Source organism: Apodemus sylvaticus, chromosome 14, assembly GCF_947179515.1.
Source record: "Apodemus sylvaticus chromosome 14, mApoSyl1.1, whole genome shotgun sequence".
Taxonomy (NCBI): Eukaryota; Metazoa; Chordata; class Mammalia; order Rodentia; family Muridae; genus Apodemus; species Apodemus sylvaticus.
This window is the reverse complement of record NC_067485.1, coordinates 17,949,888-17,975,745: the sequence shown is the minus strand read 5'-3', so window position 1 is coordinate 17,975,745 and position 25,858 is coordinate 17,949,888. Positions and strand designations below refer to the sequence as shown.

General features: G+C 44.2%; 1 protein-coding gene across 2 annotated transcripts in view; it reads right to left on the bottom strand.

Annotated features, from left to right (window-relative positions):
• Fam120a (family with sequence similarity 120A) overlaps positions 1-25,858 on the bottom strand; it is an 88,112-nt gene that overhangs the window by 9,135 nt on the left and 53,119 nt on the right. The window contains exons 9-15 of one of the 2 annotated variants that reach the window (XM_052157212.1): positions 23,858-24,085; positions 21,224-21,398; positions 13,917-14,166; positions 9,351-9,465; positions 3,878-4,087; positions 1,637-1,820; positions 1,086-1,223 (exon numbers count right to left, since the gene is read on the bottom strand). In XM_052157212.1, coding sequence (XP_052013172.1) covers positions 1,086-1,223; positions 1,637-1,820; positions 3,878-4,087; positions 9,351-9,465; positions 13,917-14,166; positions 21,224-21,398; positions 23,858-24,085 — 1,300 coding nt within the window. Of the gene's footprint in view, positions 1-1,085; positions 1,224-1,636; positions 1,821-3,877; positions 4,088-9,350; positions 9,466-13,916; positions 14,167-15,612; positions 18,988-19,668; positions 21,399-23,857; positions 24,086-25,858 lie in introns of those variants that run through there. The other variant, XR_007973281.1, reaches the window with a different exon arrangement.

Sequence of the window (25,858 nt, the reverse complement as noted above, 5' to 3'; positions counted from 1 at the left end):
GATTTGATGGAGAAATCCCATTTAGGGCTGCTGGTCTTCTAAGGGCTGAGATGCAGGCATCCACCAACCACCACACTCTAGTAACAGTGCCTCAGCTACTTCCATCTGCCTTCAGTCTTGAACACCCCGCACCCGCTTGTACTTCAGGTCCCCAGCTGCTGTGCGTGAGGTGTGCACTGCACTGCACAGCACGGGTGTGAACAGAACAGCTAGGAGGCAAGTTAAGCTCCTTGGAGCCCCCTCTCCTTGCTTTCCCCACCCACAGGAGAGGCAGCATTAGAGTCCAGCTCCACAGTGAGCTGGAACATATCATGGTAAAGTTACAGGAACAGCCACGGGTAGAGAAATCCTTGGAAAGGTGAGGAAGAGGAAGGTCAGGGCCCACTGGGGCAGCAGAGCTGATCCTCAGCCATCTTTCCATACACCATGGTTCTGCAGGTCACTGTAGTGCCAGGTACCAGAGACGACAAATGCTATCTATCATCCAGGGAGGAATGCCTATCCTGAAAGCAACTCAGAATGCCTCAGACCAATCCTGCAAAATGACTTGATGGCTTCAAGTGACAGAATCACAATGAACTATTTCCAAAACTCTTCCTCTTCATAAGATATATACAAATGAATAGAGGTAGAGAATATTTACAGTAAATTATCTTACATTAGAATTTTCTTTAAAAACAAACTATCAAAGGCTTTTACGTGACAGAGATTCTGCACCTGCTTACATCTTCTACACAAGTACAAGCACCTTTACCACAACACAGCTTCATGCTATACGCAACTCTACAAAACTGGCAGCCCAGCCTGAGAGCATGAGGTGCTGGCCAGGTCACACTGGTGCACACACAAGTTGTCTTCTAGGTGGAAACTCAGCGGCCTAGCCTGGAAGGAGAAGACAGGACAACTATGACAGGGCCACTGCACAGACCTAAGGGCAGAGGATAAGTCAGGGACCTAAGAGAAAAGTCAGTGTGTAAGGGGAGGCTGGAAAGAATAGCCATGGAGAGAAGGGGCTAGATGCTGGAGCAGGAAATGCTGGCAGCAGAAGGTTGGAGGGGTGTGGGTTTGGGTGTGGTAATAATTACCGCCCTGGGACTTGCTAGTCCTGCTGCTGTCACTGCCTGAGAAGGCTCCACAGTGTCCTGATGCTGCTGTCACCCGGAAGGCACGGTAAGGGCCTGTTGCTACTGTTTCCCCATAATGGCCTCCGAAGCCACAGACTCCTGTATCCAGAGTGGAGAAAATCAGGAAAAGCGTGAGAAGCAGGTCTCAGAGGGACCTCCTGTGCAGGCACGCCAGCCCCATTGGTCTCCCAGACCCTCCTGCTATTTCAATATCCACCGTCATCCCCGAGGCCAGCCTCCCTTAGCAGTCATTCCACAGGGCACTGGCTGTGGCCTCCTAAACACCCTGGACATGCTGTACTGAGATAACGTAACTGAGATTAAGGTGACTCCATGTTGTTTCTCAGAGTCTCCTTCAGGGTCTTACTCTCGTCCCTCCCTGGGAAGCATTACTGCCATATGACACTGCTTCCTAAAACCCACTACTGCATGTCTCCACACTGCAAGCTGTGCTGGCACCAGAAGGACCACACACTCTGCCTCACTTGAAGGATTTCCAAAATACGACTCACCTGCAAAGCCCCTGCCCCTGCCCTGTGAGGGGGGGACTGGGCCAAAGTGCCGAGGGTACACAGAGGCTGGGTAGAAGGGCAGCGCAGGCGGCGGTGGAAAGGGGAGCGGGTGGTTCTGCCGGGAGAAGTTGAGCCCCTCCAGGATGCTCTGGCGCATTTTTTCAACCTTGGCAGCTTGCTCAGCCTGAGGTCAGGGACAGACAGGCAAAGACGTCACCCTCACGCTTTAACACATTCTAATAGTCACTAACAAAACGGAGCCACTGCGGTGCAAATCTCCACCGCAGTCTCCTAGTTCTTAATTTTTAATATTTATTTCATGTTTAGTTGTGTATCTGTGTGGATTACTCATATGTACCAAGTGCCTGTGAAGTCGTCACGGCCAAGCCCACTGCATCCCTGAAGTGGGTTGTGAGTTGCCTTTTGTAGGTGCTGGGAACTGAATTCAGGTCCTCTGCAAGAACAATACAAGCTCTTAACTGCTGAACCTCTCTCCAGCCCCACACCTAATCTTAATACTTACTCTTAACACCTAAATCAATAGTCAAGAGCACTTCTCTGGTCACTTAACACCTAAATCAATAGTCAAGAGCACTTCTCTGGTCACTCTAAGACCTGTAGCCAGTAAGGTGTACACTATGACAACCTGTCCTCACTGAGCTCAACTGCCTGCTCAGGGCCTGCTGAAAGGGGCCTTCCTGCTGGCCGGCCTAGCTGTGCATGCTTGCCTTCCTGCTGGCTGGCCTAGCTGTACATGCTTGCCTTCTTGCTGGCTGGCCTAGCTGTGCATGCTTGCCTTCTTGCTGGCTGGCCTAGCTGTGCATGCTTGCCTTCTTGCTGGCCAGCCTAGCTGTGCATGCTTGCCTTCTTGCTGGCCAGCCTAGCTGTGCATGCTTGCCTTCTTGCTGGCTGGCCTAGCTGTGCATGCTTGCCTTCTTGCTGGCTTCACTGGTTTTCTATTGTGCTGAAGTATTCTGAGAGCTTGTGAATGAGTGACATGCTATGACGTACCACAAGCACGTGCCATTGGCCATAGTGCAACACTCATGATCAAGCAACAATATTAAATGAAATGTTTATCAAGAGAAGCCACAAAGAATGACTGAAAAGTGAGCAGAGCCTGGGGGGTGGGGTGGGGGAACCTAGACCTACACTCCAGCCACAATGGCTCCCACTCACTGCCTCAATAGGCAAGGATCTTTCTGGGACCTAACTCTCTCTCTCAAGCAATAAGACTCGGTGAACCTTCGGGAAGATGGCAGGTGAACTGGATAGTTTTATGTCAATTTAACACACGCTAAAGTCACCTGAGTGGAGGAAACCTCCATTAAGAAAATGCTTCCGTATGATGAGGTTGCAGGTGAGCCCGTAGGGAATGTTTTAAAGTAGTGGTTGATGTGGGAGGGAGGGCCGCCCCGCCCACGCGGGGCTCTGGGCTCTAAGACAGCAGCAGCTGAGTGTAGGCAGTGTAGCTGAGCTTTGGCTACTTTGTGGGTTCCTTTTTCTTCCACCTTTCTCCAGCCCTTTCTCTACCCTTCCGACCTGTGAACACTAGATAAACAAGAACAAAGGATGGAAGGGGAAGGAAAGAGATCCCCGACTAAAGCCAGTGGCGGTGCTGTCCTTAGGCTGTTCCCTGCTGACCACAGGAGGTGAGAGCCTTGGGGCAAGTCTGATCTTCACCAGCGTTAGATTTATTTTCTTGTTTCTTCTTTGTGCACAACTACTTAACAAACAGTGACCAACAATCAACCAGCAACCCACCACCCTCTTCTTAGAGCCCCAGCAGTTAGATACCCTCTGGGGTATATAAAAGTCTGGGGACTTGAGAAGTCCCCAGAATTCCAACTGTCTCACAAGTGCAGAAACTACCTGCAGGTGACAAAATCAAGCCCTGGCTAGAACAAGCACGAGGCAAATCCTAGTCAGCTGCTGTGGATACTCTGAAGCACCCCATATCCCACACCTGAGATTAAAATGAAAACATTTTTTTGTAATATTTGTGTGTTTTTTAAAAGAAATCAAAATTCCACAATTCACTACAAAGCAGCATCCCTCCAGGGCTTCTGCATCAGCTCCTGCCCCTAGGCTCCTGCTCTGATGTCAAGTCAAACAGACCCTTTCCTCTCCAAGTTGCTTTGGCCATGGTGTTTTATCACAGCAATAGTAACCATACAGCAGGTTTAGCTCCTACACTACATTCCACTGTAGTCAGAGATGGCCGCGCTGTCCCCAACATACCTGACCATCACAGAGGTCGATGAGTGGGGTCTTTTCCCGGCTGGCTTTAAGAAGTTTGGACTGGAAGAGCTTCCCATCGAAATACATCCAAGGGCAGCAGTGTTCCCAGGGGATGGGCTGCCCACACGCATCATTAGCAAACAGTGCCATGTCTACTCCGCTCATGAAGAGAGCTGACAGCTGAATTCCTCGCGGGTCTAAGTTTTCAATCTTTTAATGGAAAAGAGTAATGTATATGGAGTAAGAGTAATGTAGCACCCCATTTCCCACTAAAGCTCCCAGACTTAATAGAGCAGGGGCCTCCCCAACAAGAGGAGCACACCCTGGCCTCACCCAGACCCAGTTGTACTCAAAGAAAACCATGTTTTATGTTATTAGAGTATTTAAAATCATGTTTTATGAACATACTGAATAGTTTGACATCTGTAAATTATTACAGTGCGTATAATATGATGCTTAAGGAGAGACATGACGAGGGAACTGATGGGCCCAGAACTCCACAATCTCTTCAGTAAAGCCTAACACTTCAGATCTGCACACTGGCCATGTAATAACAGAATGGTTCTCAAGTAGCTGTATTAAGAAATTAGTTGGCATAATTTCATTTTGAAATAAATTTACACTACATGTTTGTTACTTTATATGTTGTTTCAAACAAACTTAAAACTGTCAAAATGTTTTAGGAGCAGTGAACAGCTTATAAACAAAAGAATGCAAAGAAAAGCCTCGCACTCAAGCGGAGTGCTACTGTTACTCCATAACTAGTGTCTTCTGTGCTGAGCCCCGGTGCCCCCCTGGCCGGAACTCTGTCACCTCACAGACAACGGGCAGGGTAAGACACCTGACACAGTCCAATCAACTCTTGATCATCTGTGTGCCAAGGGCCTAGTTTGTGGATTATCTAGGACAAAGGTTTAATTCTACTTTAGTTTCTTTCTTGTCACTTAAATGGCTTTTCAATAATAAAATCTTTAGAATATAAAACTTTTAGTTCAGGTAAGGCCATAGTGGCAGGGAAAATGACTTTTGGAAAATGGCATTGTATGAAACACAAAAAGAATATTTAAGTGCCAAATGCTAATGAATTTAAGATTATCTGCAAGTTTTCCTATCAGATTCTTGCCATCTTTTCTAAAGATTTTAGTCAACGCAATTAAACTTGTAAGGCCTAGGAGTCAGGTCATGAATTTACAAACACTGTTTATCTATACCTCATGTGAAAAACATGAGGGCCTAAGGTGATGGATTAAATGCACTTTCATTTTTATGTGCAATATATAGACAGGGTCAGTCTGAAACAAATGAAGAGAACACATGTTTTACTGCGATCCCCTCTGTGTGCTGTGGAATGGAAAGCAAGTCCTCACCATAGAGAGTAAACGGGCCTGCTGGAGAGCAGCCAAGCAGAAGTGGCTGTAAACAGGCAGACATGCCAGCACAGTCACACAGTCACCCTTCCACTTCTATGGGCAAGAGCTACGAATCCCTCCTAGTCATCCGGGACACTGCTTCCAGCCATGGCCTCTGTGCCCTACACCAGAGACTGGAAAATCAGGACCAAAGCTTAGGCAGAGATGCTAGTACTATAAAGGTTTCTATCTCTATGAAAATGTTCTGTATGAAACACCATACCGCCTATCTGTGGGCACAACTGTGGCAGCCTGCAGGCAACTTTTAAAGAGCATGGGCTACTATTGGTTACACCCAGATACAAAGTCCCACGGATTGAAATCCTGGCCATGTCATTGTATATGGAGTTTAGCAGAGTGCAGCCAAGGTTAACAGCAGAAAGGCACTCTGCTTAGAATTCCTCATTCCCAAAGTTGCTGAGAGGAATGGAGGAAGTCCACACTGTGTACACTCATTCATATATGAACTACACTGGCCACCGAGGGACTGCAAATGTGGATTTAAAAGATGATGTAGGTCTGAAAATGACAGAACTTGTTAACCATGTGTGAAGCCCTGGGTTCAATCCTCAGAAATTAAGAAAAAAATACCTTCAAAATAATTATCAATTTTAGTAATGCTAACTACCATTAACTTAACAAACATTTCTAAAATAAAGACTATATAATTATGTAAATAAGTTTCCATTGCTCTGTACATTTGACTTCCTTCAAAAAATTGTTTTTAATTGTTTTAGAGACAGTTTCTTACTGCATACCCCAAGATGGCCTTGATCCTCCTATCTCTGGCCCCTAAGCATATGCCAATATGACTTCCCAAAATTTTTTTCTAAAATTCACACTGCAGTGTTTTAATTCCCTTGTTTTGTTTTGTCTTGTTTTTTTTTTTTTGTTTGTTTGTTTGTTTTTAGTTTTTCGAGACAGAGTTTCTCTGTGTTAACAGTTTTGGCTGCCCTGGAACTTGTTTTGCAGACCAGGCTGGCCTTGAACTCAGAGAGCTGCCTGCCTCTGCTTCTGCCTTCCAAGTGCTGGGATTAAAGGCATGAAGCACCACCATCTAGCAATTTTTAGTGATGTGTATGAATGTCTACATAAACGTATGTGCACCACACGAGTGCCTAGAGACCAGAAAAGAGCACCGGATTCCTTGGAACTGGAGTTATGACAGACAGTTGTGAATTGCTATGTGGGCATCAGAAATCAAACCCAGGTCCTCTGAAGAGCAGTGGCTAAGCCATCTCTCCATTCCCTTCAATGTTAATTAGAACCCTAAACTGTACAGATGCCTGGACTTACTTAAATGGAGATAAAATATTCAACATTATTCAAAGTTCCTCAACTAGAGAAACAGACAGAAAAACCTGGCTTCACAAGAAATACAGCTGCAGAATTTATTCTCTGTGCAGAGAATTTAAGAGCCAATTGTAGTGATGTCATCCCACTTCTACTTACTGAGCTACAGCCTCTATGTCAGAGTTACCTAGAGGCAAAACAACGCTGCAGCAACCAATCAGACATGTTACGGGCCCCAATACTGTCTTTTAAAGCTCTTCATTTTCCATCTTTTATATTCTCCACTTGGCATGTGGAACTTTTAAAAGAATTATAGGGATGTCAAGAACAAAGGAGAGGAAACTGGACAAATATCACAATGGTAAAAGTCCCTTCTCCTCCCTCATCCTTCACCCCCAACTCTGAGCCCCAGGCTCAGAGCTAATTTTGCCTTCACGATTACACTCATGCTAGAAAACTAGGAGAATGGCTCACAAAAGTGAACAGGGACGCAAATGAGGGTAATCAGTCACTGTCACAGGTGGGCAGGGAACCACACAGAGCATGCTCAATTATTCATGGCTACGGTGGACAGAGGAGGCATGGATGAGATGAATTCTTAAACACTCATTTTAGCTAAGGGTGCAGTGTCTCTCGCAGTAAGCCTTCCTTCAGAAAAGTTGATAGCAAGAGTCCAAACTGGCAGAAGTGGGACCTTTCTTCCTTTTTTCCTGATGGCAAAGCGTGTACCAGACACTGATGGGGAAGGTGACTGGTCTAGGCAATCCACAAACGGGGTGATAGCCCTAGCACAGCAACAGTGACAGTCAAGAGGTGACTGTGTCTTAAACAGTGAGGAGGCGTCTTACAGAGAGGCACCGTCGTTGCTTTTGACTTGTCAAAAACCTTTAATGGTTAAATGAAAAAGCAATTTTAAAATTTAATTTTCTACCACTAAATCCTAGAATGCCAAACTCTACATAGGAGTTTTGGGTAGCCTGAAATAAGAATATTCCTATTAATTCTCAATTTAATAGTTGAGAAATTGCTTAATCTTAAAAAACAAAAAACAAAACAAACAAAGCCAAAGCTGCCTTCCTCTCAAACACAGGCTATTTTCCCTCACAGCTCTTTTGAAATGTGTGCTACTCCTGACAACGAAGCTCTTAGTGTGGGGGCTGTGCTTGTAAAATAGGACCACCAACTTCCATACAAGAAGACCCGGGCTGCAACGAGTGAGACAGAAGGCCCCTGTTTATGGACTGCATCTCACTGAGACAGCTTTAGAAATGTTGCGCCTTAGATGAAGAATCAGGCGAAAACCGTGGAAACACTAAGGTCTCAAAAGAACCAAAATGAAAGCTTCAAAAGGTGCACCCTGCGTGTGGCTCCGAAAATGAAAAGGATGTGGGAGAGAAGATGAACTTTGGTTAAAGTAACTTGATGGTGAATAAGGCTTGGTGGGCATACCTGGTCCCTGGCGGTCTGATTTTCAGAACTGGGATGTCAATACTGAAGGAATAATCTACACAAGAGAAACAGGAGGAGAGGTAGAGGGTGGCACCACACTCTAGGGCAGTGACTCCACCCCCTGAAGCACAGCCTGCGGCGAGGACGGTGACGGAGCACCCGGGGACACACGGGAGGACCTGACTGGGTCCGCCACACTGCCTGACACCGAAAACAAAAGTGTTAAAGACAGTAACAATTTCTGCCTAGCACACAGAAAAGCTTGATCCACAGTCAAGGACACAATTGGAGGGGATCCTGTTGAGCTTTGGTTTGGTACTTAGCTTGTTTCAAAGGCATCAGAAGCCTCAACAGAGTTCCAGTTAGCACCAAAATATGCAATTTAATATAATTTTAGGGGAAAACCAGAAATTTATTAAGAACCACCTGTCAAATACTAAAAAGAAAAAAATCTACACAGCTAATCTAAAATCTTTGCCATAAGATGTGTTCATAAAGAACAGCAAACGATCTAAAAGTGAAGGCAAACTTCTCAAAAAGAGATTAGCTGATTTTAAAACAAACTTGGTAAAAAATTAAATAACTGATGACAAAGAAAAACAAAACCCTAACATTAAAAAGAAAAGGCAGAACTGTGAGTTCAGCTACCCTTGAGGACCTGAGCTAACATTTAATACAGAAACAGGAAAGCAATTATAATCATGAACACAGCAACTAATGAGCGAGCGCAGGTGACACTACAAAACCAGCCAACTCAGGAGAAAATAAACGCTGAAGGCAAACACAAAGGAGGCTACAGGCAAAACGAAAGGACTGTGATGTTAAACACTCACGATAAGGGGTGTCGGGATGACACTAACACCGCTCTGCAAGTGGTTCTTTTAAAAAGGGACTGTGCAACACTAGACGGGCAAAGAATATACTTTAGAGAAAACTAAAGTGCAGCTAGGAACAATGGAATGAAATAAGAAAAAGAATCCTGGCTAGATGTTAGAACATTCCTAAGACTGAGCTCTCCCAGGGCTAGAATCAACTGGTAAAATAAAAAAGAGAAGTTTATTTTCAGATGTGAAAAACAAGAATAAACATCAATTGGTAAACAGGTAAAATCTGGTAAATGTAGAATTGGCTGTCTACTTGCTTACAGACCCTGCTGGCACAGCCAGACCTAAACAGGAATATCCCCTTTGCCTTGAAGGCACATAGGACATTAGTAGTATTAGTTTGGTGCCCAAACAACTGTCTGGTGAGGGTTAGCAAAGTTACACCAAATCCAAAGCAAGACTTCCCAGGATAAGGAAACAAGGCTGGTCGGATGGTACCTTGAGTTCCTGCAGCTGGTCCGGCTCATAGAGTTTGGGGGACAATGCCTGAGCCAGGAAGGCATCCAGCTCTTGCCGCCGCAGAATTCGAGTTCCGGGCCACTGCACCATATACCTGTGAGGAGCAAAAGAAGTAGATGAGAGAGCAGTCGGCCAGTATTTGGAAAAACAGAGCAGCTTCTCGGTAAACCCAGGACGGCGCAAGTAAGGAAGCTGCCTTTGTATTCTCTTTCAGCCACTGCTTCCTGGCATGAGAAGATGCCAGGTGAAGAGTGCGCCTGTGATCAGTACTCAGCGTGCTGGGATGCTGGACGGCACAGGCCAGACTGGTGCCACACGCTTTATTCTCAGCATTCGGGAGGCAGAGACACAGACAGATGGTTCTCTGTGAGGTCGAGCTCTGTCTTGTTTGAATTAAGGAATCCTTGAGAGCAGCTGACCATGGGAGTGGTGTAAGGAAGCACCCATGAAGAGGAAGATACTCAATGCACTAATGAGAGCATCTTCACATCTGGAACAGCCTGTGGTGGGTGGCTAAAGAGAATCAACTTCCACTAGGATAGATGTGCCAAGCAGCCAACAGCCTGCATCACTACAGAGCATAAGCTCACGCAGCTTTTAGTGCAGCAATAGCTAACTGAAGCAGCCATAATAAGCCTGTAAGTCCATTAGCACTGATTTTTTTTTTGTACCCAACAAATACTATGGGGGACTGGATCAGGTTGCTAGGTACCATTAAAACAACTTCTGAGGACAGACTGCTTTGTGAGCCCTGGAGAACAACTCAGAGGGGTATAGGGAGTGGAGAGATGCAAAATCATACTCTTTCCACCTTTGCTTGCTAAGGAGGCTTTCTCAGCCTTAAAGCCAAGTTAATAAAGCCAGAGCTAGCACTCCCCTATAGAAATGTACACTTAGAGAAGGCACAGGGAGGCAGGCTCTAATGAGGCATTAAAAAGCAAAGTGAAATTTCACATACTCACTAAAAGGCAGATATTGATCTGAATATTTTATAGATAGAAACTTATATATTGGTCTAGCCATTCTGAAGCACAAGTAAGTGTCCTCAAAACGGAAGGACAGAGACATACACTTCAGGGTCCAATCATGTAACATAAGAAAACAGGCAACCACATTTCAGTGTGAATGAATACTGAATATTTCTACTGCACTTAAAAGTAAATTAAATTATCACTATGTACACTGACAACAATTACACCCTTTGGCTGGGCATGGTGGCACAGGCCTTTAATCCTAGCACTGAGACCAAGCCAGGACTACAAACGGAAACCCTGCCTCAAATAAATAAATAGATAAATATTATATACTTTGCAACTAAGCGCCATAAATCAGACACAATGGTCCCACTGAAGCTCCATGAGTAAATGTGAAGCCGGGCGTGGTACGCCTGTAATCCTAGCACTCGGGAGGCGGATTTCTGAGTTCAAGGACAGCCTGGTCTACAGACTGAGTGCCAGGATAGCCTGGGCTACACAGAGAAACCCTGTCTCAAAAAACAGAGAGAGAGAGAGAGAGAGAGAGAGAGAGAGAGAGAGAGAGAGAGGAAGAAGAAGAAGAAGAAGAAGAAGAAGAAGAAGAGGAGGAGGAGGAGGAGGAGGAGGAGGAGGAGGAGGAGGAGGAGGAGGAGGAGGAGGAGGATAGATGATAGATAGATAGATAGATAGATAGATAGATAGATAGATAGATAGATAGATAGATAGATAGATGAGTAAATGTGAAAGAAGCCCCCAATACTGACTGGATACACTAGATAAACAGTATTTTTCCCTCATGTCATCATGTTTTGAGTTCCTCTTTTGCTCATTAGTTACTACATCATACTTATACTCCCTGCTGCTGCAGCGACAGTGGCACAGTCCCACTGTCCTACAGCCGCACTCCCTACCAGACTCCTTTCCTCTCTTACATGGCAACTCTTCAGATTCCATCCTGGCTCCGCATCCCTTTTAAACTTCGTGGATCAGAAAGAAAAGACTTACCCATAGCTCCAAATTGGTTGTTTCTGGGAGGTGACTCAGAATTCATCCTATCTGTGAAACCCATACCCCTGTTAGTCAAAGTATCTGTTGCCTGCCTTTGCCTTTTTATTCAGTTGCTTACAACTCTTCACAGATAGAGATGAAAACAATATGTGCATACAAGCAAGGATCAGAGTCTACAAACTGCTACTCCCTCTGATACTCATTTATTCAAAGACTCCTATCTGCACTGTTAGAAGATTCACAGACCCTATTTGCATTAGCAACTCATGTAATGGATTTTCTGGAGATAACGTTCTTGGTGTGTATTCTTTGCCATGCAATTAATGAAGCAGAATAGAAACCCCTTAACAGCTGGATGTGATAGTCTATGCCTTTATTACCAGCATGCAGAACAGAGCAGGAGGATCTGTATGTCCATGAGTTCCAGGCCAGCCTGAACTACGTAACAAGTTACAGGCCAATCAGAGAGATAAACCTTGTCTCAACAATCACTCAGTCAGCCAGGCGGTGGTGGCGAACACCTTTAATCCCAGCACTAGGGAGGCAGAGGCAGGTGGATTTCTGAGGTCAGCCTGGTCTACAGAATGAGTTCCAGGACAGCCAGGGCTACACAGAGAAACCATGTCTCAAAAAAACAAAAACAAACAAACAAAACCCCAAAAACACACTCACTCACTCAATTCCTTGGGAGCTTCGAGCAACAGCCATGAAGAGCTTTGTGTAGCCTCCCTTTCACTCTTTACTGTAAAGGCTCACACGCAGCACAGGCCCTTCAAAGACTTGTCTGACCTTGACAAATAACATGGATATTTGGGGTAAAGGTGGTTTGACACCATCCTTAGAACACACATGGCATAGCCCAAAGTGTCTCCAAACACAAAGAGATAGCTGGGACCTTGCTATGACACTTTGGACCCTTCATCCCTGAAAACTACTCATGTATATGTGGTTGATGGTTTTGTGCTTTGAAATAAATTCTTACTTTGTAGACCAGGGTAGCCTTGAACTGCCCAGCCTCTCCTAGTGCTGGGATTATAGGTATGCATCAAGACATGCAGCCTCCTCGAGACTTCAGACTGACTCCCATACTTCATCCTCCCCCAACTCCTCTGGCTGTCCTGGAACTCGCTCTGTAGACCAAGCTGGCCTCACAGATATCTTCCTGACTCTACCTCCCAAGTGTGGTTATTAAAAGCATGTGGCCACCACTGCCTTGCTCGCTGACTGAAGCTCCATCTACTTGTCTTCTCTTTGATGTGGTCTGTGAACGTGACAACAGACCTCCAGGACTTCTCACATCACAGCACCAACTTCTGCTCACAGTCTCTCCTCTTCATCTCTATCCCTCTGGACCAGTAATGTTCCCTGTCCATCCTCACCACTGCCTTACAGTGACATTCACAGCATGGTGATGCCTCATAGGACTTTACCCAGAATGGAGAGAACACTGGCAAAGCTGTCTCTAGAGACTGGGTGAAAGCTACACCCTCTCTGCTGTTCTCTGCCTAGGTGCACGAATAAATGCTGATGTACACAGGGAAGTAGAGGCTCCTCCACCACACAATGCTCACAGGCCTCACAACTGGCAAAGAATCTCTCATTCAGACTTTGAGGGGCCAGTAGAATAAACAGTCAAGACATAATGGTGTTATTAGTCCAGGAAACATGAAGTTGTTGCTGAAACAGACAAAATGTGAATGTCACACCTCATCCATAACCAACAAATGTGGCTGTGTGCTACCCAGAGGTAACCACAAATTATGTTTCACAGTGGGTGCAGTACGCAGCCTAGGTCAGTGTTGACAGTAGACAAGCCAAGTGCTAAACATCATCTTACACTTGGAACAAAGACTATAAACTAACTGTGCTTGACACAAACCTAGACATATTTGTGAGAATCTCAATTGTTGGGGGGGGGGTTATTCTTGGCCGATAACCACTGTAGGTCCCAGGCCGTGGGTGGTACCACCCCAGAACAAGCCAGTAGGCTGAATGCCTCCATAGTCTGGTTTTCCCCTTGATGGACTGAAATGTACAAGTCAGAAAACCAAACCCTTCTTCCCCTACACTGCTGCTTTAAATCATGGTTTGTATCATAGCAACAAAGAAGTAACTCCAGCAGTAACCAAGCTCACTTTTGCTCATGATCAGAGAACAGGTTTTGCCTGTGTTGGGGTGAGGGGAGCAGAGATTGCCCTCTTAAATCACTCCTCTGGTGCACAGACAATCATACAGGCAAACAGCTATGCACATAATAAGGACAGAACCGTAAGCTGGAGAGTGACTGAGGAAGAGACAGCCTTACGAACCTCCAGGCTCACAGGCATACTTGCTCATCTGTTCCTCCCCCACCTTACAAACTATGTGCTTTCTAACTATACCTATTCTGTTATGCACTCCATTATAATTACTTGTTGCATTTATGTGCCCTAAATTACTAGACTACACATACACACACAGGTATAAGACAAATCTCAATAGACAGCACAACCCTGTAGAGTAAGCTTGTTATCTTTTCCAGAAAACACTGACCATGGTGGCTGTCCCTGCCCCTGTCACGCACCGTAAGACGCAGCAGAGCACCATGAGGTGAGTGGGCACATTGGCAGGGTTGAGCATGGCTGGGGTGTCGGACCTCATGCAGGCCAGGAAGGCCCTCATCCGGCGGTTCTTGTCCTCCACTGCCTTGCCCAGCCAAAGCCTCTTCAGGTTGGGGCAGGTCCACTCCCGGAAGGCCAGTGCTTCCACTAGTTCCGGGGTCTGAGGAGACTTCCCCTTGTAAGCCGCCCATTCCTTAATGATCAGTGGCGAGACTGCAGAGGAAAAACACAAAGAGGCTCACTGAGAGTTGCTCACTGGCCTCCAGCCTGCACAGTAACAACCTGTTCTAGCACTGGGCCTGGCCTCCCTCAGAGAATGAAGCATTCTTTGCTCTGCAAGCTACTATGTCTCTGATTAACAGCTCATTTATCTTCCATAAGGCTACACATAAATTTCTTCTCAGATCAAGACTTGATTTCCCTACCTGCTGAATTCATAGACCACAAATGTTAGAGACTTCTTGGTACTTTAAGTCTACAAGAATTTTAGTGCTAACAAGTCTAATATACAAAAGTATGCCATTCTCTTGTATTTCAACATAACCCAAACTAGGTGCTCCCTTTTTCTACATGAATACTTCCACAAGTCGGATCTAAGAAGTGATTTACATGTTGCAACAATTTTCCTTAAGGATTTTCTATTTGAATAGGCAATAAACACAACAGGGTGGCCAATACGACTGCTTAGAAGTTACATTCCAACTTCTGAATCACAGATGGTAGTAGAACACAGCAATTATCTTCAGCAGGACTTAAGACTGTGCAAAATTCTCCAAAATTCCATTTTGAAAGAGGCAAAATAGCCTAAGCTTATATAACAGACAATGACCTCACACCTAGTGCCCCATCAGTGTTGAATTCTTACGAACACTGAAATATGACAGTCACAGTCTTCAAATAAACCAAGGGAGAGCTACAGGGGCGGCAATAGGAAGACAACCCAGCCTGCAATACGGAAGTTAAAATTTCCCAGTTCCACTGAGGTAACAATCTGATGATGGATCTGGGTGCACATTTCACAAGCAGTAGGCACCAGAGCCAGAGCAAGGCCTGTACTCAAGGCTCCATCTGGCATGGATATCAGAATGGGCTGCGGACATTCTATCCAATAAGCTTTATCCCTAGGTTCTTTTTCTCTAGTGAAGTACCAAAGATGCAGAGATTCAGAAGACTCCAAAATTGTGGCAGAATCACCCAAGGAACTGGCTTATGTCGAGTTCCACTCTGAGTCTAAAGTCAGGTGATATAATAATCTCTTCAACTTTAATGAAAACTGCCAGGAGTTAGGTACTGGGAAATGCGATGTTATCAGTGATGGGGAAAAAAAATGCTTAAACACATTTCAATCTCAACATGTAAGATAACATGCAACATGGGAACGTCACAGGCACACCTTCAGGAGAGCTCCGAGCAATGATGTGTTGCAAGTGGCCAGTGGCCAAGCAGCAATATAAATGCAGACAGTCACTAACAATTTCCATTTTACAAGAAGTACTGCTGTCATGAAGCAAATTTCTTCCATTTTCACTTCACTATCTTTGATGGAAATGTGAGTATTAACACATTTAAGGATACTGAATGTTCAACAGTATTAAAGAATAGCTGAGACACCTTAAAATGCTTACTTGAAATTTCATCAACTCAGAACAGACATTCATGTATATCAGCATTTTTTTTTGTTTTTATTATTTTAGGTGTCAAAAAGAAAATCAGTAAAAGCACCATCACCAAGCAAGGCCTGTCCGTGGACGCACAATCTAAGGCATCACCATCCCACCTGGTTCCCACTGAGCTCCAGCACAGCTCAGCTTCTAGAACCTTCCCCTGTCATGCCAGCATCAGAACATGTATTACCACCATCACCACCACCACCTCAGCACCAACCCCACACACAAGCAGCCATCCTGGAACCCATTCCTCTCCCTGCTTCCCTCCTGTGTCCATCACAACAGACCCCGAGTACTGAGGCAAGGTCTCTTCAAGCTGAGCTTCTGACCAGGTTCCTGCACCTGTGACGTGTTCATTTGTTCATTCATGTCCACTCTCCCGCCCCTACTCCATACACATACCACACAAATCCACAAACACATTCTGTTCCCAGCATGCATTGGCATAGATGATAAAAACCCAGGCCCCTATGTTAGTACCTGTGGTGCATTCTCAGGAGAGGGGGCCATTCTCAGTCACCTATCTGTGTCACTCTCATACCTCTCCTTTCCTTGGCTGTTTTTAGACTATCTTTAGTCAGTTTTTAGCACACATTGTGTTTTATTGCTTATGGGGACCAGATGTCAGTATGCACATTTCTGGAGAGACAGGCAATGTCCACAATGACTGTTTGATTTTATGGTGTTTTGTGTGCGTTCTAGGCACCACCTGCCTGATGCCCACTGAAGCAGTCCCTTCAGCCTCAGTGTCCCATATTTGCCTCATGTAATGTGACATTATGGGCCCTACACCTCAGGGATCCAGTGGGTACAGTGGGCACTAGGCAAGCTCACAGACTGAAACGATGGGTGAGGCGAATGCCATCTCTCACAGCACTAAGTAAGCATCTGGGCGTGCGAAAACCTACAACAGTCACAGTAAGCACAGTTCAGATTCAACAGGTGTAATAAACACACAACGCTGGCTCCAAAGACACTGGTGTGCAGGATTTATTTTATTTTCTTCCCCAGATGCTCAGCTGTTTTTAAACACTCTAATATTTGGAGAACTTCTGAATATATCACCACTCAATAGCTGTGCAATCACTGGCCAATCATTAAACACATCTAGTGGGTACTTCATATGCCAGGCAGGGATGGGAGAAAAGAGACAGTTGAAGGAACAAGTGCAGCCCTGGCTGGTTCCAGAGGCTAAGAAAAAAGGCAACAAAATGCTAATAATTAACATAAAAAGCACCCAGCACTCTCACCAATATTTACAATATTTATGTTATATTTATGGTACTTATATTAACTAATTATAATTTTAATATAAATTTTAACATGGCATTTTATTCATTCTTTCCAGCATTCCGTACAACGTGTTTTCATCAGATTTCATCACTACTACTCCCAGATCTATACCTACCTCTTTAAATGCATTTTAAATAACAGACCTAAGAGAGTGACAGGGCCCCAGGTTGCTAGGGTGGTGGTATCTAGCCTGGAGTCACAGCATGGGTCATGGTAGGACCATTACAGGAAGTCATGTTCAAGTAAGAGTACCCAAGAGGTCATGTATGACCTGTCACCTCAATGAACATTAATGTTACCTTTTCTACTGACAGAAAAGCTACTGCTTCTAGACAGAGCCCACTTCTACAAAGCAGCAGAAATTAGCTTTCTGTCCATATTCTAAAACCATTAGTAAAACTATTAATTGTAGAAGAGCAAGCATTTATGGGATTGTAGGCTCAATTTATAATACTTACTTTATAGAAAACACGCCCTCAAATGCAGTTTGGGGCCATAAAACACTGCCATACTTAAGCTGTTAGTAAAAACCCAGTGTTTGCCATCCGACATTAATCATGCGCTTATATGGTGGATAATCTGGGCCTCCACTCCTAACCCAAGCGCAGTAAGCGCAGCTGGCTTTACACAGGTGTTCTTAAGGGCCTACGGCAGCTGCCTCCGCAGCTCTGTGCCACAGAAGTACCATGGCAGGGGTCCTTGCAGCATGCTACACCACCTTTACAAGGGGGAGGAAAATACAGCAAAAGGGACAGCTTTTCAGACCTGCAACCTGAGTGTACGCATACCAGGGAGGGGCGGCTGTTATGCCTCAGATCGTGCAGGGAAAATTATGTTAGCAGCTTTAACCTAGGATAGAAAAAAACTGGATACCATGAAATCTGTTCTTTCCTTCTCGTGGATGCTGCCCACTCAGAAACCAGCAGGTGGAGGGCAGTGAGGAGCACAACACTCTACCTCCTTACTCTGAGCACCTCCACAATCCTCAAGGGGTACCAACTAAGAGGCTCCTCTTAAAGCTTTTATATCTGAGGCAGGTACCACCCGTGAGAAAAGTGATGTCCAATAGTCCGTAGGACACAGGCAGGCACACTAGCAAAGACAAAGATGAGTGCTACCCAGTCCTCCCTCTCCTTTTAGAGTTTTATAAACTCAAAAAGTTAAGGACTTAAGAAGTAAGAATCTACTCAAAAGAGTCATAGTACAGACTGGTGGTGGTGTTGGTCCTGAGTAACTACTTCTTGAGCTAGTTAATTTGGAATCTGGGAGGGCAGTGTCAGTGCTAGCACTAGAAAGCTGTGCAGAATGAACAAGTCCTGAGTGATGTAACTTGCAAACAGCATTCATGGGAGATATAGGAATGTCTGGGTAGGGGACACAGGCCTAAAATCTCAATACTTGGGGCTGAGGCAGAAAAACATTGAAGTTCGAGGTGAGCTTGAGCTACAAAGCAAGATACTATGGCAATAAAAACAAAACAAATAAGGCTAGAAAGATATAAAAGCATCTCTAATTCTAAAATATATCACTGTACTAATACAAATGAAACTTTCTGAATAGAACCCGGGGCTCGGGCATGTTGGGTCAATGTCCTATCATTTCCATTGAATGCACTGCTCCTGCCTCCACACTTCATCCTTTAATCTAAGTCTACATATCATCCTGAGGAACTTCAAAAATACAGGAAATATGAAGCAGAAAACCCAACAGCTTATACCATAAAATGGATGGTGGTTTTGTTCTATTTTAGCTGAGGCACACTTGCATTATGTAGCCCACACTGGCCAGGAATTTACTATAGAAGCTCACATGACTCAGCCTTGTGAGCCAGGAGTACAGGCATGTCTACCATACACAGCTCAAACATATCACAGTGAAGTCATATCCTCAACACTATTCTCTGCAGTTGTAGCAAAGACTCTATACTCTTCTTTGTCTTGCTGAAATCTGCATTTTATTTCATGCCTCAAATCATTTAGCTTTTCCCATCAGTCCTTGGAGAGCACCAACTGGGAATAACCACCGTCTCCGTCTCTGGCCAGCCATTCACTTTGTGACTGCCTGGTGGACACTCCTGCAAAGAACCACACGCTCAGTCGTGATAAGGCTGTTGACAGAACTGATCCAAACACTTGCCACCTAATGCAAAGCCTCGTTTGACAAGAGGCTATCTCCCTGCTGTGTGAGAAGATAACTTTTCATACCAAAGCCTACCTGGCCGTTCCCACTCTCTGATGTACGCTGTAACTTGTTCCTTCTTCCCAAATCAAGACCAAACACTTAGTCACAGCTCCTCCTGCCCTTTTCAGGAGCAGAGGCTCCAAAGAATGGATACCCACTACCCGCTTCCAGAGCCCAAGTCCAGAACACTGACTCTTTATTTACACTTGTTTGTACTCTAACACATACATCTTCTCTCTAGAGATGGGGAGGTGTGCCCTCTCCCTCTTGCAAAAAAAAAAAAAAAAAAAAAAAAAAAAAAAAAAAGGAAGATGTGGCAGTGGTGGGTGGTGCTGGTGGTGGTAGTAATTTTCCAACTTCCCAAAGGAGGGAAGGAGAACGAAGGGAAGCAGCAGCTCTGGCCATATCCACACTCTAAAGCCAGGGCTTTCTGCCCAGTCTGAAGAGAGGAAAGTATGAGGACCAGTTTACAACCTCCACCCTTGTACAGTCTCTCCCATGTGCTTTTCTCTCACACACAGGTCAGCAGCCTGACATCTGAGGTACCTGCCTGAGTCACTTCGTATTTCCTTACCCCAATCTTTTCTTTGCTTGATGACTCATTCCCAAGGGGTTTCCAAGACCTGCTTGAAACAAGGTTAAAGGCAAGTGGGCATCCCCAAGAAAAAGGCTTTGCCTGGCCTCTAACATGCTCCATTCCTCATGCACTTTGCCCATGAGCTTTGCAAAGACTTGTCCTTGCTGCCTGAAGACCTGCAGCAGGGCATGAGGTCAAGAGTCTCTCTGAGTATCTATGGCATGGCAGCACACTAAGAAACCAAAACCCCAGGCCCGAGGGGAAGGAGTCAGTACAGCGGGTGCTGCGGGATGCCATAAATGGTTACTGGAAACTCTTTTGAAGAGTAGCCCTGATTCTGAACACTCAAGCAAATAAACAAATGACTATCTTTTGAGAAACCAATCCAGTCCTTTGGAGCTGAGGATGAAGGGCTGAGTAGAGAGGCCCCAGGTGGGAGGCACAGGAACCCATAGCTTTCTGACACAGACAGGTAGAGAGTAGAAGTCCTGGTGGGCACTATTCAGTTGCATCCAAGTATAACTAACTCTAAGAAACGGGAAAGTAGGGTGCCTGTTCTAAAGCCTTACAGCTCCAAGGAAAATTTAACAATGCACTGAATTTAAACCAGGTGTTCTGGCTCATAATCTGCCATTCCAGACCTCAGGAGGCTGAGGCAGGAGGGCAGCTTGGAGTTCAAGCTATCCTGAGACAGTTTAAGATCCTGTAGACTGAGTTTACAGTTCCCATGCTCAGAACTGGACAAGCTAGTCAGGAAGTGCTGGCCATTCATGTCACCACCTAGTGAGACCAACACTTGCCAGCTCAGCCCAAGTCACAACTAAAGAGTCTTTGCTCGAGAGAATGGTCCAGGAATTTATAAAATACTCACAATATTCTGATTTTTAGACCTATGTTTTAGATACCATTTCTGTACTTCCTAGCATATATTAATTTTTGTATTCTTAAATTAGCAGATAAAAGTATAAAAAAGAAAACACAACTTTCCCAAAAATATAAAATAGGCCTCATGAAAGACACTGATTTGGACCTCAACTTTGACTAGTATTCCAAACAGTCCTTTCTGTTAATGTCCCTCCCCTCCCCCACGTTGATGAACCGAAGTAGCCATACCCAGGTAAACCATGGCAGTCTGAAGTGAATCCACTATAGTGGTAGAACCTGATAGGAGCTGCTCTCCAGACCTCCGAGCTCCTGGAGAGTTAGATTGTGTCTCGTGAGCATAGGGGCAGACATAAGCATCTCCGCTACTAAAACAGGCTGGTCACAGAGAGTGATGGCTATTTGAAGACATTTTCAGAGCAATGTCAAGTTTAACATTGGAAACCTGCTATTTTATTCTTACGAGATGAACATCATTACTAAAGCAGTACCAAGTATGGCTTCTCCTGTTCTGAGGGCTCGACCCTGGCCTACTGCCCAGAGGACAGCCCACCTTCTGCACAAGAAGGGTCTCAGGCAACTCAGCCATGATACTCCTAAGGTTTTAGAAAATGCACAAGAGATTACGAGGTACCGAGGGAGACAAACAATGGATTGTTACAGTACATACATTCTGGTGGAAGTCTGTTCTTTCTAAAAGCAAGTCTCTCAGTTTTCTTTCTGCTTTCTGCCAAACTAAACAGGACTCCGTAAACATACTGACGAACTGGCCTATAGAGCAGGGCGGCCGGAGGCAGGTCTTTGTTGGCTTCATCTTCAATAGAAACAGCAATTTTGATTTCACCCTTTGCATGGAAGAAAGCAGAATAATATTGCACATTTTTCATGTTGAATTTACAAGAAACTCACAGCAATATACTGCATCATCTCCATTAATGACATAGCTATTCTATTCCAATGGCTTAACAACTTGCCTACAGTGAGACATTCAGGAGAGTCCACAGGGATCTGTGGTCCAAATGTATGTCCAGAGACTCAAAATTAATCCTATATTACTATATCTTTAATCCAAAAAACAATAAGAAAAGAAAACCACATAGATGAGCCAAAGTTTTTTAAACATTCTACACAGATAACACCGGACAACAAATACAGAAGAGAAGCAGGAAGAATCTACAACTTTTATTCATGGGTCAAGATGGTCAGAGATAATAAAATTTGTAATTTTCAATGACCTGTACAAAATCCAAGGTATGTAGTATTCTGAAAGCCCTTTTATTTTTTAACCAAGCTTTTCCATAAAAACTTCCCACATGTTAAAAATGATCTCCCTAAGAGAACTTTTGAAACCATGTTCTTGGCTTTTCCCCAGCAGGTAAGTGCTTACCATGTATCCTGTCCCACCATGGTCGAGGCCACAGGCAGCTGCTAGGACAGAGAAGCAAAAGCATCCCATTCCCAGCTCAGGCCCCAACATGGCATGACGTTCATCTAACTCAAGACCATGCCGCCAAGAGAGAAACCAACCACTGAGGTGTTCAGCAGATGACTACTGCCAAACCTCTATTGCATGGTATCACAATACATCAATATGGTCAAGGCATTTTACTTATGTATATTTGTAACAAAAATATACAACATGCCCTCCAATACCTATTAAACATTATCTGTAAGTTCTCTTACTAACCACCTTATATATTTGCTCTTTCACACAAATTTAACTTCGAAATTGATTTTCTCCTTATCTTCAATAATTTCTTTCCTCTTGACTAACCCAGTGGTTAAATGTCCTCTAATATATTCATTTATTCTGAGAATTTCTCTTGGTAGTAATTCTCAACAGCACTATGAAGCTTCCCGTTGCTGCCAATGTGCCAACTGCGTATCATGGCTCCTCCGCTCACAGGAAATGGTATGCACTGCAGTCTAAACTGCCCCTATACTGAAGAGTCCAAAGGAGCATTTTTTTTTTAAACCGGAAAGGACAGTTAAGTTTACTTTTCCCAGGCTTGGACGTTCTATCACTCTTCCCTTGATATTTGTAAGAACAGAAGAAAACTGTTAGTACCATCTGCACTCTTCACATGGGTCTGCCTAACCGCCAGGTGTCAAGGCTGGCAGCATGGATGCAGAGGGTGGCTCCAGTGCCCCTTACATCTCAAACAGTCCCACAGGGAAGGAGTGTCATCTCTACACATGCTCTTTTGAAAATGCCTTCTAAAATGCTGGACTCTTAACTGCACCATACATAAAAAACTTTAACAAAAAATTGCATTTTCATAATTTTCGGTGATTCTTTAAAATAATGTTTGTTTTACGACCACAATCTGACCACTGATACTCTTACATGCCCATATTAAACAGTAAAATGAGACCTGGAGGCAGTGACAACTAAAAAGGAAATGACTTAAGAGTTAATAAATAGCATTAGCTAAATACTCTGTTTGGATGAGTTGATCAGTGGTCCACCTCACGAGAACTGTGAAAAAGAAAGGAGCCTTTTGCATTTACTGACTCCATTTTATATGCCACAAATGGATTGCAGAAAATAGAGGGGTGAAAAAGACAGAGCCCATATAATGAAGAAAACATGGTGATAGCAAGAGAGTAATAAACCAATTCTGTATGACAAATTTATCACTGAAGTGATTTGTGCCAACACAAAGACCATAAATCACTGAAAAAATTTTTAGATACACAGAGATACACTGAGACACAAGATTAAAAAACAATGTCAACAGTAGTATATAATTAGCTACACATTTGGTAAAACACTAATAAGGTAAATTATGCCGCTATATAGAAGATAACTGGCATTTCTGAATATGTACATTTTAATAAAATCCTCTATGATTCTTGGGTCCTATGATTAAAACTGCAGTCAACAAAGCAGAGGAACAAAGTCAAATGCAAAGAGCACTACTAGAGGGGAGATGTTATCACCTACGGACAAACAATAAAGAAGTCAGATACCCACTTGTGACATTAGGATTAACTTGACATTACAACACAAATGTGTAAAAATTCTTTACTAAGAAAAAATTATGAGTCATGAAACAATGTGTCATTATTTCACTGGTTTAAAAAAAGTGGTTTTAAATTGAAAAGGAAAGTAAGATTTCATGACTTGCTTTTAAATTGCATTTATAGATACAAATTTTTATCTTTTGTTTAATGTTTAGAAATTGGAAATAAAAAGACCAAAAAGGAAAAAAAGAAACCAAAGAAAAAAGGTTTGCAAAATGAAACCAGAGATGCAATGCTGTGGAATATTTAAAACTGCCCCGAGGACCCTGGGTAATACCTTGGTCAGGACGTGGAAGATGTAGGGGTACATCAGTCCCTTCTTGTGTCTGTGCTCAGCCACTCTCAGCACCTCAGGTGCGACGGGGGGCAAGGGAGGGGTTGTGATGTCCATGTGGTTCCTGGTGGGCATTGACAGGAGGCAGGGGATTGGCTGAACAGTACCCATATGGCTGCCTTTGCCTTCAGGTAGCTGGCTCCCCGAAGAAGCCGTGGATGAACCTTCTACCTACAGAGCAAAGGGCAGAAAGCAGGGCGTTTATATCCCGTTCTCTCATTAGCTCAAATACACAAGGGCATCTCCTAAACACCAGAGGGCAGAGACGACTCTTGTCTCGAAGTCAGATTTAGTGCTAACCAAAAGGCAGGGTGGGCACTCCTCAGACTATTTTATGCACAACACCAGCACCAACACACACACTGTACCACAGAGGACAGCATATACTGCTTCCTGTAGTGTGGGGGTCAAGAAGACTCATCTCAGAAAGCAGCTCCAGCGTCACCTGACCTTGGCCCCCTGAATCACGTTTCCAGCTCTCTGAGCTGCCCCAATGTCTGAGCATCACCATGTGTTTCTGGTTCTCTGTGTCTCTGCTGTTCCTAAGATCTTCCTAATGCACTCAACGAGGCTATGCATTGTTCTGTAATTAGTAATTAAAAAAACTGAGCTCATACCCTGTCCGATTTCAGTCTTGTTGGCACTGAAGAACAAAAGTCCCATCTAAAACTTTCTCTCTACAGCCATGATAAAGCCCTACATTTAATTATACACAGGCAAAAGTAAAACAGAGTAATAACAGCAACAATGCAGATCACACAAATGCCCTCTCTAAAACAATCTAATCCTATCAAAAACAGTGACTCAGACCTATAAACACCAACTCTGAAAAATGGATAACATATTTCTAGGTGAAAATGCTCACACAAACAGCAGGCACGGACACAAGGTAGGAAAGCTGGACCACAATGGACTAAACTCAGGGTCGCACCACTGCCAGGCAAGGTGCCAAGGAAAAGAGGAAAATCCAGATGCCCTGGCATACTCTGAATTGCCTGAAAAGCTGCCCAAGAGTAATTATTATTTGCACGATAAATGCTTCATCTTGATCGGAATGCTGGAAACAAGAACCACTTATTGCTTGATTTGATGTCACCCTAATACATGAATGTTTTGCTGTATTGGAATAAATGTCTTCATTACAAGGGCTTGTAATTTGGTGCTAATTTTACCCTTCAATACACAGGTGCTGAGTTTGGTCTTAAAAGATCCCATGAAAAATTCACAGTTTTCTATACTTTCCCTCTTCCCTAAGAACATAGATACAAAACAGCACAAAGTATTTTGCCAGATTCTTTCATGAACAAACAACAGTTCTTATGAAGTATTTTCATTGCTTATTTCTAATTGATTCACCGTCATTCAGTTGACCGGGAGTTTTAAGTGAATTTCTGGTACCCAGATGAAGCTGCCCAGCCCTCTGGAAACAGGAGTCTTGTTTCCCCCCAGGGACCACAACTGGCAGATGGATTTCCAGAGGCCACTGCTAACAGACAGAGCAGGCATGGTGGAAGTACAATTTACTTGACTCCTACTTTTTTTCTCTTCAAGATAGTGTCTCACTGTGTAGCCCCAACGGGCCTGGAGTTCACAGATCTGCCTGCCCCTGCCTCCTTAGTGCTGGGATGACAGACAAGCGAGCACCACCACCCAGCTACTTCTACTTTTAACAAACACTCCAAGTGTTTTCTCAACCTCGACCCGTCTTCATCAACTCTCTTCAAAAGGGGGACGAAGGCTCAAGTGCCAGGTCCTGCAGAGGAAGGAGTGTATGGTGCTATCCTTCCCAAGCCAGACTAAGGCAATTCTAAACAATTCTTTCCTTTCCTGAGCCCTCTGGAAAGTGTATGACTCATGACACATTTCAGAAAGAATTTTTCTCTAATTTCGTCACCAGTGTACATGACCAGTCAGAAACTAAATAATGGAAGGTGTGGGTTAGAT